We start from the raw sequence: 12,078 nt of genomic DNA, 5'->3' as shown, positions 1-12,078 counted from the left end.
ATATTTCCGACCAAGTCGGCGTGGCCGCGGATTGCCCACCTTCTCGTCCCCTCCCTTCCCTTTTGCCCCCCGACCACCAAATCTCCTTTTCTCTCTGTCCCTCTTTACCCTTCTTCTTCGTCGTCGTCGTCGTCGTCGTCGTCGTCGATGGAGAGCGTGGCGAGGGACGAGGAGGGAGGCGCGCCGGACGGAGACGGCGGCGGGGGATCGGGCGGCGCCGCTGGAGGAGGGCCTAGGCGGCAGACGGATCCGAGCTCCGAGCGGCAGGTGATCAGGTGGGAGAGGTTCCTTCCGAGGAGATCGCTCCGGGTCGTCCTCGTCGAGCACGACGACTCCACTCGCCACATCGTCGCCGCGCTCCTCCGGAAATGCAGCTACCACGGTCACACGCGACTTTTTTCTTTTTCCTTCTTCTTATTTGGTTTAATAGATAAGAAATTTTAGGTCGTTTTTTGTTGGGTTGAGCGCAGTGGCGGCAGTGGCGGATGGGCTCAAGGCATGGGAGGTTTTGAAGGAGAAGCACTACAGCGTTGATCTCGTGTTGACTGAAGTCGCCATGCCTTCGCTTTCGGGAATCGCGCTTCTTTCCAAGATTATGAGCACAGAGGAGTGCAAGAACATTCCGGTCATCAGTAAGTTGTCGAACTGATTAAATTATGAACATGAAAAGAGCAACCTTTTTTCTCATCCGCTATGCAATTGGCTCCTGTTAAAAGCCAAGTCTAAAAAGCAAAGCGTGAATTGGAAATTTCTAATTTTTTTTTTTGTTAAGTTGGTTTTATAGTTTGTTAGTATATTTTATCAATGCTGAAATTGAACGCCTAATTATTCTTGGTGGTTTAGTGGATTTTACTTCACCCTTAAACACCTGAGATGCTAAGTTTTTTGAGATGAACGACTAAGATATAGCAAGCTAGAATGCCAACATAAACAATTTCCATCCAAAGCTAAGTCCTCTGAAAATAGAAAATCACCTAAAAATTAGAATAAAATTTACAATTTTATTTACTTGTCGTGATCCGGTTGTAGGGGTCATTGCTTGGTGCAGTGTAAGCAGCCTGGCATGACAAGCGCAATAGCTAAAAAATGTCCTAGGCCAGTCATTCAAAAAAAAAAAAATGCCAAAGTATAGGTCTGTGCTCAATTCACCCCTCCCAGGACCCCTATAACTGGGTCGTGGTCCTTTTTTCTGTCGTAAGTATTGGTCCTTTTTTTATGAGCAAGTTGTAAAGTCTGCCACTTGATGATATAAACGCCAAAATCAAGGGTCATGGCGTCCCATGATGGACTTCACCTCTCCTCTTACTTCTAGGAATCTGAGTCCTTTGTTATGATCGAACAAGAGAGAATTTATAAAAATCAGATTCTTGTCATAATCTCCTTGATACTCTGCTCACTTCAGTTCCATCTAATATGGTATCTTGTCTGGCAGTGATGTCTTCTCACGATTCCATTGGTGTAGTACTCAAATGCATGCTAAAGGGTGCTGTGGACTTTCTCGTGAAACCAGTAAGGAAGAATGAGTTGCGCAACTTATGGCAGCACGTTTGGAGGAGGCATTGTGTATGTTATCTGTTCTTATTTGCGCAGCAAGTTTTTATTAGTCTCTATTTTTCCAATGGGTATTTTCAATCCATCCTTGCTTAGCTTAGTGCTAGGAGTATCAGCAAAGGTCTTGGCTAACTACACTATTTGTGCAGTCAAATAGCTACACAAATGCATCCGACAATAATGCTGCAAGCAATCATGTAAGCGCAATTGCTGGAGATGGGTCCAAGACTGGGGAGAGCAGCAAACAAGATAGTGATGCTCAGGTGAGCATCAGTGATCCGCTACTATTTCATTGAGATTAATTTGTTCTGGGTAATATGACATGGATAATGAATGCTTGCTCTTTCTCAAACAACTTGAGCTACTATATTTGGAAGAAAAAATGATTTTGTGCTATTGAAAATAATATGTTAGTAACAGCTGTTATGAATTTTATACTCTCTATGGAAGCATGGTCACCATATATTTCACACACTTGGGAACTGGCAGATGCGAAGAGGCAGAGGATGGCAGAATTGAGAGGATCTGCAAAGCCATTGGTTTTGCTGTCTATAGATATTTACCGGAATCTATTAAAAAGATTATATTTGATATGCCCAAAACATTGGGATTAAGGAATTCTGCCCTGTTCTCCTAAGTCAATTCCCACTTGTGTGGGACAATGTAACATGGATAAAAATAGCTGGACATCCATATAGACACTGAAGGTTATGGAAGTCTGGTTCATATCTCTATATTTAGTGGCATTTTAATATTTATATGCATGGCACACATTTGACTACTGGCACCATGTGACTTTTGAGCAGAGCTCAGATAGGAAGCCGGAGATGGAAATTGCGAGTGATCAGAAACACAGAGGGGATCATTTAGCTGAAGGTGGGAGTACTTCCAGGGAGGTGGAAGCAAAACCAGAGCAACTTGATAATGGCACCCCAATAATGGCAAACACATTAAAATTGGATGATGATGTGGAAGGTGAAGGTTGTCAGAATTTTATGTTTGACACTTTCCCATTATCGCAAAATTCGCTTTATGGTTCTGATATTGGTAAAGTCTAATTGTTGCAGTTATATCTGCAGGGACAGATTTAGTTGAAAAATACCAAGAGGAGAATGGTTCTTATCATAAAGCCCCGTATAGGGAGGAAGACAACGGTTTTACAGGATCTAAAGAGGGTGACCTTGCTGATCCTAATTCGCATTGTCAAAATAATGCTCCAGATGGAACATTGAATGATATGACATATTTTGAGCCAGTAGCTAACAGAAAATGCAATTCTGCTGTTTCGGAAAAGTATGCATTCAGGAAGGATGCATTACCTGAAACTTCAACATCCTCTCATGCGAAGAGTGCATCTGAATTTGGTTCCTCACCACATTTGGAACTTGCTTTGAAAAGACAACGTCTCAATGGCTGTGTAGATCAGGATTTCAAACAAAAGCATATATTAAATCATTCAAATGCCTCTGCCTTCTCAAGGTAACTTTGGTAAATCTAGACTCCCCTCTTATACAGCTTGAAGAGTTGCTTGTAGGTCTTAAGATGTCAGATATTTATGCTCTAATGGCCAGTCATATCAAATTCTATTATCCGGATATCAAGTCTTGGGCATGAAATGGTCAGCAACTGGTTACATCACTAGGGTTTAGGTACTTGTCATACCATACTGTGCTAGTGCTGGTATGTCTCTTGGTATGGTACCGCACTTACATATGGTACACTCCTCACTTTAGCTGTACTGGCACCCATAGGCATATCATATATCAGTTTTTGCATCATTCATTGAAACGAAATATTCAACCTTAACCATTGTCAAAAAAAACTTTGTCCTGTCTATATTGAGATTGGCTTTTTAGGATGAAGATATAATTCATTAATTTTTGAGAAAGTTGTATAGTTGATACACGAACTGACATCACCCCTTTGAATTGGTAATGGTTTTATAGCTCAAGCATCTTTGGACAAGAGATGCTTACCATGATTTCCCCAAGGTTTTTCTCCATTTTTATGTTAAATTTTCCAGGAAAAAGTAAAGATTAGATTTAGGAAAATGCACTTTATAGTAAGACAGATTTTATAGGCTGGACTGAGGTTGCCAAAGGAAAATTTGCAATTTTTAAAATAGCAATTTGAAATGCTAAGTGAGAAGTTAGGTACTAACAAATTAAAAAAGAACAGTCTTTTGTTTAAATTATTCATGGTTGGGTTTAAGAATTACTTTTTGCTGTTGGATTTCTATGGACTAAAGCCTTTTTTGGGTTTTTATAATTGTGTCTCACTACTTGCATCTAAGTCATGCTGTTCCCACCTCCACCATCTTCTCTTCAAAAACTTCAATCTATTACAAGAGTCATTCCAGAATTACACCATCTTAACTTTGGTGTAACACTTGTAGAAAGTATCTTGAGTGGTTTTAGTTTGTGATCTATCAGTTTGCTCTTAAGATTCTTCGATGGGCACACTACCAACTATACTCATACTAGTTTCCCCGCATGCACCTCTGCATCCTCATCTTTGCCGGGCTCATCACATGGCATTTGATTTCTTCATTGCATGCATATACCTGCATGGTATATATACACATTTATTAACTATAAATGATCTTGTGTATATTCAAACAACTTGCACAATCTTATGCACATTATCAAAATGATTTCGTAGTTCTTTTAATCCATAGTTTCTTCATGATCTGACCTTGCTTTTGTTTCTCCACTTGTTTTAGTGTCATTTATCAGCTTCATGGTCATATTCTCCACTTGTTTTAGTGTCATTTATCAGCTTCATGGTCATATACCAAGAATACAAACCCTGAAATCTAGATTAATCTATGGATCTGTCTATGTATCTGCTCTCTTTTTATTTCTTTCTTTCTTTAATCTATTGCACAATTAACTTACAAAACCTTATTACCATTTTTAGATTCATGTTAAGATCCACCATTTTAGTAACAATACAAACTTTGGTTTTATCAGAACTAGCAACCTTGTAGGGGGGCTTGTAATCAAGAATATTGAATGTCTTTAAGAAGTAACATAATTTATGGGATCAGGAGTCACTCAAATGATGGCCATAACTATTAGGTTATTGCTGCATATGCTCAAGTTAGCAACCAGATGCATCAAGGAGCCAAAAAAAAAAAATCATGCGGTTGAACGAGACAGTCATTGGGGATGATGTCTAAGATGAAGCATTTAGAAAAGGAAGATCCACTAACAAGGCTCCTAGCGAAAAAAAGTGCGTAAAAGACGCGTTTAAATGCAAGGTTCACCATACTAGTATCGGAGCCTGTGCACCGGTGGCATGGTTCGGTACGCCACCGTGCCATTCCGTGCCGGGCTCATATCGACATAGCAGAGAGAGCGAAGGCGAGGGAGAGAGAGAATGGAACAGAGAAAAAGAGAGAGAGGGGGGGGGGGAGAGAGAGGGAGAGGAAGAAAGGACCGCCAAAGGCCTTCGGAGGGCACCAGAGGGTCGTAGAGGACCAGAGTAGGGGCCCTTTTTTATTTTAGAAAATTTAAGTGAAGTCAGGAAGGGGTTTGCTGCTGACTTCACTTAAAAATTTTAAAATAAGAAAAGGGCCCTGACGGACCCCTGTTTCGAATGAAATAGGGGTTCGAATGGTAGAGCCCCTGGTCTAGCCCTCTGCGGCCCTTCGATGCCCCTTCTACCGCCTTCACTTAAACTTTTCAAAATAAAAAAAGGGGCCTTAACGGACCCCTGCTCCAGCCCTCCTTTCCTCTCCCTCACTCTCTCTCTCTCTCTCTCTCTCTCTCTCTCTCTCTCTCTCTCTTTTCTTCTTCCTCTTCCCTTCCTGTGCCGGTTTCTCATTTTGAATGCTGGAACCATCCCACCATCCCAATCCGCTGCTGGCACGGCTCGATACGCCCTGAACCAGGCGACTCGGGATGATTTCGCATGCCTTGTTTAGATGATAGACACATGTATGTACTTGCACTCTAATTCTCTCGTGGTTGGCTTGATCATTTCACACACTCTTCATGTCTGAATCTCTCTCTTAATCTGCTTGATCATTTTAGACTCACTCTTCATACTTCCTGTTCTTCTTATCCATTCGAACATCCCGGTCTAACAAACGGCATGCATACAGACACACCAAACATGAAATCAATTTGAAACTACAGCTTTAAAGTTAGATTCCCTCCTCCTTTTAGTATTCGTAATTTACTGCTAATCAGTTCAGTGTATCTCTTATCTTGTAAGCTACTTACCTAGTTTCTTTTCTTCTTCTGATTCTTCTGAACTTGTTCAACGATGTATTTAGGTTTGAAGCCTACAACCTGGACTAAGTTCACCCTAATTTTCTTATATAAGTAAAGACCTCAGGGTTACTTTTTCCCGTTTCCCGATAAATTAGAAAAATCTAAGCAAATTATCATTTCATTTCAATTCCAGGAGAAACTCCACTTTTTCGAGTTTATGTTCTATGGCCTCTTGAAATCTCTATTTGAAAAAATCATTCTGGCACTCAATTGGCAACCCATTAATTTAATACGTGGGTCTTCCTGTGTGTACATCAATACTTTCCATGTACAGTGTAACCAAACTAAGAAATGAAATAGTGGCAAGTTCCAGCTATGCATTTTTTTAGAAATTAATGTTCAAACTTTGTGAAGCCAAGATGTATATGGCATGCAAAATATATAAGTTCTGTTACCTAAGTAAAATGAAAGAATTCTGCAAAAAGTTTGTAAAGAAATTAGTTATTAAAGGGGCTTGTCAGAATGTATTTCATCTGAGGAGGCAAAAGTCATTCTTGTACTATGTGGAGATGGAATGTCCAATTGCTTTGTTAACCTAGAACTTGCCAAATTATTAAAGGTCCTCAGACTGCTTGAGAGACAATGATGCCGCTAATCAACAAAAACATGCAAAGGAACAAACGGCTGAAAAGGGTGGAGAAATAAGCTTAATAAGTTGGGATGTTGCAAGATGATGATTTTCCTGCTTTCCACCGTCATGCTCCTGGTCTTCTAGCTTGTTAAAGAAAGGTTTCTTAACTGATTACGATGAGGATGGAAAGGATAATGTGAAACCAATGCTATTTAAATGATTAACATGAGTAAGCCCTTGAATAGATAATAATAGTAAAATGCTGATATTGTTAATTGGCTACTGAATTCTATTTGTAATGTATTTTGTCCTATACTTTTGGGGCAATGATGTAAGTTTGATGAAGATTAATATGATGACATGAGGAGCATCTGGACATGCGGTAAGAGTAAAGGCACATTTGGTAGCCATGATGAGATTAAATCCCATCAATGATGGGCCATATTCTTTCTTCAATTGTTTGTTTATGTTTTTCAGATTTGTTATGGGAAGAGATGTTATACATATGGTTAATAACATGGAAGTATGTAGCTGCATATATGGCCAAACCTGAAGCCTGAAATGTAATTTTAGTATTGAATTATCCAGAGTAAAATCATCAGTAGCTGATTCTATAGGTAGTAGTCTAAAGGAATTGGAAGTCCAGCACTCATTTATCCTTCGCTGGTAAACTGGTAATATTCAGCAAAATGTCACTGCTCTACATTCTTCCCATTTGCATTTAAAACTATCTTTTTTGCTTAGCTCCAGTCCTTATGAGAGCAAGGTTCTATTTTCTTTATTTTGCAGGTATGGTGACAAAAGGGCTCATCATTCATGTAAAAAGCCTGTTTCTTCAGCTGTGTGTGTTAGAACCATAGAATGTGTTGATAAATCTCAGTTGCATGTCAGTAGTCATGGCTCTGACAATGACAAGAACATTTCCCTCTCACCTAAAGGGATGGTGTTCTATCAAGGGAATGCAGGCGAAACTACAAAATACTTTCAGGTCTCTTCTGAAAGCAACGGAGAGCATGCTGGCCTTGTGTCTTTCCCAGCTAGAGAGGATGACTGTGCTGGTCATTCCTCCAAAGGAGAGGATATGGTTTTTAATCATCCTCAGTTTGGGTTTATTCCTCTGCCAATTCCTGTTGGAGCAATACCATATCAGCGCTTGTGTTCAGGGTATGGTGCTATCTTGCAACCAGTTTTCCATCCTGAGGCTTCCTTAGAGCCTCATAGTTCAGCATCAGCTGAGAAGACAACAGTTCAAATTACTTCTGATCAATCTGGTCATCATGACAATCATCTTATCAGTCACCGCCAATGCATAGAATTTCACCACCATGAAGAAAATCATCAGTCCCACTACTGGAGACAACATATCGATATGGAACCAGGAGATTCAAGAGATTTGTCATGCACTCCTGAGGAACTAGCCAATCAAAGTGCCAGCTGTAGCGAGGACATTCTCAAAGGCGGTGGAAGCAACTATAGTGGTGAACCAGCAGATGCAGCTGCAAATACTGGAACCACTCTAGGAAGTGGTACTGAAAGTGGTGCCCAGAACTGCAGCAGGAAAGGGTTGGACAGTGACCGTTCTAGCCGTGAGGCTGCCTTGATCAAATTCCGCATGAAACGGAAGGACAGATGCTTTGAGAAGAAGGTAATGAATAAATAGTGGCCCCACCTCTGTGGCCGTGCTTGTTTCGTGGCTAGCTTCTATACAAACCCAGACTTTCAAATAGAATATCTAATGATTTGAAGCTGAAAGGTTGTCTGTTTCAGTTTGATTCAGTGAAACTGCAGTTGCAAATAAAAATTATTCTTATATCTAGGGGGAAAAATTAACACGATACTCGTGAAAATAACTGAGATTCTGAAAGTTTTTCTGAATTATTGTTAAGGAAATTTTGACTGCAAGGCTCTATTTCTATGGATTTGAGGTACAGCAGATGAATATCTTGATTCCGTTATGAAGCTATGCTCAAATGCAAATATAAATCACTAAATAGGAAACATAGAGATGTGGTACAACTTTGTGGGGTTATTTATGATAGTCAACTACAAAGACACACACATACATGCATGCATACTATAAGTCCTAATTTCCATCCCATGTAACTATGAGATCATATTGTAGTTAAGTGCAAAAAAAAGCATGGTATTGAAAGCAGTCCTATTCTGTCTGAACTGGACAGACCAGACAGAAACTGGTAAATACCTGTGACATCAATGGGTTTTGAGTTGGATGCTCATAAATTGAAAGATTTTGTTTTGGAGAAAATTTTAGGCCATGAGACTTTCATAGTAGTTCTTGGTAGTTTAATGAACTTTTTTTCTTACTAGCTAGAATTTCGATATGTAATCTCATTTTTCTGTTTGCCAGGTTAGATATCATGGTAGGAAAAAGCTTGCAGAGCAACGGCCAAGAGTAAAAGGTCAGTTTGTGAGTCAAAAAGTTCCCGACTCTGTGACAAAGCCAGAAGCAGAAGACCGGCTCCGAGTGGTTAAAAAATTAAGTTTCTTGTGACGCTTGGTTTCCTGCACAAGAGACAGTGAAGGTAAGGGATTTGCTGGCATTTTTAACTCTCCTTCGTGTGCTCGCTGTTGTGGCTGCATAAATCAAAGGTCACTTTATGTGCTTGTAATGTACCAGGAGCTTTGTGTGAACATGTATTCGAAGAGAACTTTACAATAAAAATTTGAGATCCAATGATGGTCGTACAGCTTCAGTTCTATGAGATTGTCCTTCGTTTCTAGGCCCTTGCAATTCAGGTATTATTTTAAAGTCACTTCAGAATCTACATGCTGGTTATGATTCAATTTAGCAAGTCCACATATCAGTAAGCTTCCTTTCCTTAGTGTGTCATTGAAATCTTTCTGGCAGAGACAGTATGTTGTTTTGTATGTGTACATTTGGTGAACATTTTGAACATTTATCATGTGCTTTTCTTCCCTAAACGAAAAACATTCGTTTTTCATAATAATAAACCAGCGACAAATTGATCAGCAGGAAATGTATATGCTCCTTTCGGAGTATGAAGTGTATGTCAGTTTTATAATGCAGCGTGCAAAGTCATCACCTCGTCCAGCAGAGCTGTCGTGCTCTGTTAGCATCATGAGTGATGTGTGGCATGCAAAAAATTTACGTACTTGTGACATTGTGTAAGGTGTAAGCAGCAGCATATTCTAAAGTTATTTTGGTTATGTCTTCAGAAGCCATTACCACCTGAAACTTTGAATAGTCATTTTAAGTTTCCTTGTGTCACCATTTGTGTATCCAATCTTTTTGAACGGCACACTTGAAGAGAAGTGCCTGTAGATTCCTTGAACCCAAAGAAACAAGAGTTTAAAGGTTTTTCACTGCATAAACTGCTTCTCTTATTCGCAATATGCATGCTGAACTGAATCTTGTGCGCCAGCTCTCTTCATCACAGATCTGTGCTTGTTTGCAGGATGTCATTGGCTAGCTATTTTGAGATATATCAAAATATAAATTTTACTTAATTCTGGAAATGATTTTATGGCTATTGACATGTATCTTGGATGGATTTTGTCTGGCATTATACTGAAGTAGTAATGCAATTAAACTTATCGACAGTCTACTGCAACATTGGCCACAAATTATGCTCACAGAGATCATGCCATGGACTATTGTGACCCTTTGAAGCCTCTAAGCTGTCCATAGAGCTTGTTACCACAATGACAATCATGCAGTCCATCATAAGGACTTCAACCAGGTTCTTTGCATCATACTGGGCATTCAACATTTACTTTATTTCACCAACTCAACAAATTAGCACCTTACATTGCATCGAAGATATTTAGCAATAGGTATTTAAGTAATAAGTTTTACCTGATCACTGTCACATGATAATAGTTATTATATAATCTTAATAATGGTTAATGTTTGGTGTCTGCAATGTTTTCTGCACGATATAATACTTTCTTCAGGTTCGACTTTTCATATCAAATTATCTTCTAAAAAATTTTATGCCACCTGAAAATATTTTTTTCCTCATGTGAGCAGTGATTAGGATAAGGACAGTAATTCCAATATTCTTCCATTTTATTACTCGTTATTTTCTGCTGTAATACCGTTGCAACAACTACTATATATGTTAAAATTAAATAATTTTAAGGATACCCAAGATAGACCAATTCCGGGCACTATTATTAAGAATCCGGTCTGGTACGCAACCCTCCAAAAGTTTTTCGGTCGATGCAAACATAGCTGCTATTTTAAGAGTTTTTTTTCTATGAATACTCTTCTAAATATCAAATTTTACACAAATACTCTCGCATATATATTTTTGTAAAATACTTGTTTTGCTATTATATCTTTTTTTTTATTCTTGTTTTTGTATATATACTCACGCCATCTAACACCGTTAAAACATTAATCGTTTCAAATTAAAATAACTAAAGTACCCTTAATGGATGACGTGCAAAAAAAAATATATTTATAAGATGATCGTGATAGAAAGACAAAAAAAATAAATTGAAAATTTTATTTTATTTTTAATTAAAATAAATGTGATTTTTATTAATGGTGTTAGAAAAACCGTTATATTAAGAGCATTTGTATAAAAATAATATTTTATGAGGATGCAGAAATAAATATAAATTTCAGAGGGTATTCAAATAAATTTAAATTTTTTAGGAGAATATAAATAAAAAAACTCTTATTTTAAATCTCTGGGAGGGATCTGCCACGTGTCATAAAGGATGGGCATGACAAGTGGCAGCCCGCGGAATCAGAAAGCAGGCACCGAATCGTACCGCCGAAATATGAGACCCACGAATATCGGACAGCGCCCCACGAAACTGACGGTCAGGATCTTTACGTTCGTAGACCTTTTTGACTGGACGTTCATCTAACGGCTAGAAACAGGAAATACCCTCACATTTTCAGCGTTTTGGTTCGTACCTCGCGAACTAGAAAAGAAAGCGAGAGAAGCTACTTTGGGTGCAAACATTGTCCCCTTGCTCTTTATTTCGACCAAAGCTTCATGACTCGGTCACACTTTTCTCGTCTTCGTCCTGGACCACGAATTGTGTTCCAATATTTATCTCAAAGTTGGGCATGGGTAACACTAAACTCGTAGGTGGCTTATATTTCTCTCTTTCTTTCTTATGCTGTCGTGAATCTTTAGAATTTTCCTTCACATCTTCGACATTATGCATGACTTGTTCATGCGCATGGCTGAAAGACAAGGTAGCAGAAGTGCCATGGGATTGTCACGCCAAGAAATAGTAAGCATTTGACCATAGAAAACACGTTGGTTCGTGTTCTTTTGGGTTGGCACGTTATAATTAATGTGAGGTGATTTGTTAGCAAGAGTTAGGAGGAGGGAGAAGATGGTGCCATTTTTTTTTTTGATAAATCAATTAAATAAAAAAATACATTCGTAATAGCTGGAAAATAAAATATTACAACATTAGAAAGAAAGAACAGCAGCACTGTTTAATTACTTCTCTACAAATATCCAAAATCTCAAAAGATTATAATAATTGCAATGGTTTTCAGCGATTCTGTAAATTTGAAAACTTATATCAGTACTTGTATCCAGATTTTTAATATTTTATTTGTATCTATAATTATTTAAAACGAATATCTATATGAATTTTTACATCCGACTAATATCCATATTTGTATCCATATTTACTAAACAAAAATAGATAAAAATATAA

At 38.5% G+C, this 12,078-nt stretch overlaps 1 protein-coding gene across 10 annotated transcripts; it reads left to right on the top strand.

Annotated features, from left to right (window-relative positions):
• LOC103714284 (two-component response regulator-like APRR9) lies at positions 1 to 9,401 on the top strand. 10 transcript variants are annotated; one of them, XM_026807353.4, is made up of 9 exons: positions 1 to 382; positions 471 to 632; positions 1,433 to 1,563; positions 1,701 to 1,814; positions 2,358 to 2,526; positions 2,631 to 3,030; positions 7,192 to 8,047; positions 8,771 to 8,945; positions 9,041 to 9,401. In XM_026807353.4, the coding sequence occupies exons 1-8, from the start codon at positions 148 to 150 to the stop codon at positions 8,912 to 8,914; spliced, it is 2,211 nt and encodes a 736-aa protein (XP_026663154.4). In that variant the 5' UTR covers positions 1 to 147; the 3' UTR covers positions 8,915 to 8,945; positions 9,041 to 9,401. The 10 variants fall into 10 exon arrangements, with proteins under 10 accessions (XP_026663154.4, XP_088576695.2, XP_088576698.2 ...); XM_088720572.2 differs by having other exon boundaries at positions 39 to 382; positions 2,637 to 3,030; XM_017844557.5 differs by having other exon boundaries at positions 39 to 382; positions 2,619 to 3,030.
• The last annotated feature ends 2,677 nt before the right edge of the window (positions 9,402 to 12,078 follow it).

The sequence above is a fragment of the Phoenix dactylifera genome, chromosome 4, assembly GCF_051530095.1.
Source record: "Phoenix dactylifera cultivar Ajwa chromosome 4, Ajwa_hap1_PhDact_Kaust_v1.1, whole genome shotgun sequence".
NCBI lineage: Eukaryota > Viridiplantae > Streptophyta > Magnoliopsida > Arecales > Arecaceae > Phoenix > Phoenix dactylifera.
Note: the sequence above shows the minus strand (reverse complement) of the source record. Positions and strands in the feature narration are given on the sequence as shown.

Excerpts from the sequence above, each read along its gene's own strand:
- LOC103714284 (XM_026807351.4), top strand. The coding sequence starts at position 148 with ATGGAGAGCGTGGCGAGGGACGAGGAGGGAGGCGCGCCGGACGGAGAC. Across the intron at positions 383-470 it reads CCGGAAATGCAGCTACCACG|TGGCGGCAGTGGCGGATGGG; the intron begins GTCACACGCGAC and ends GGTTGAGCGCAG. Across the intron at positions 8,048-8,770 it reads ACAGATGCTTTGAGAAGAAG|GTTAGATATCATGGTAGGAA; the intron begins GTAATGAATAAA and ends TCTGTTTGCCAG.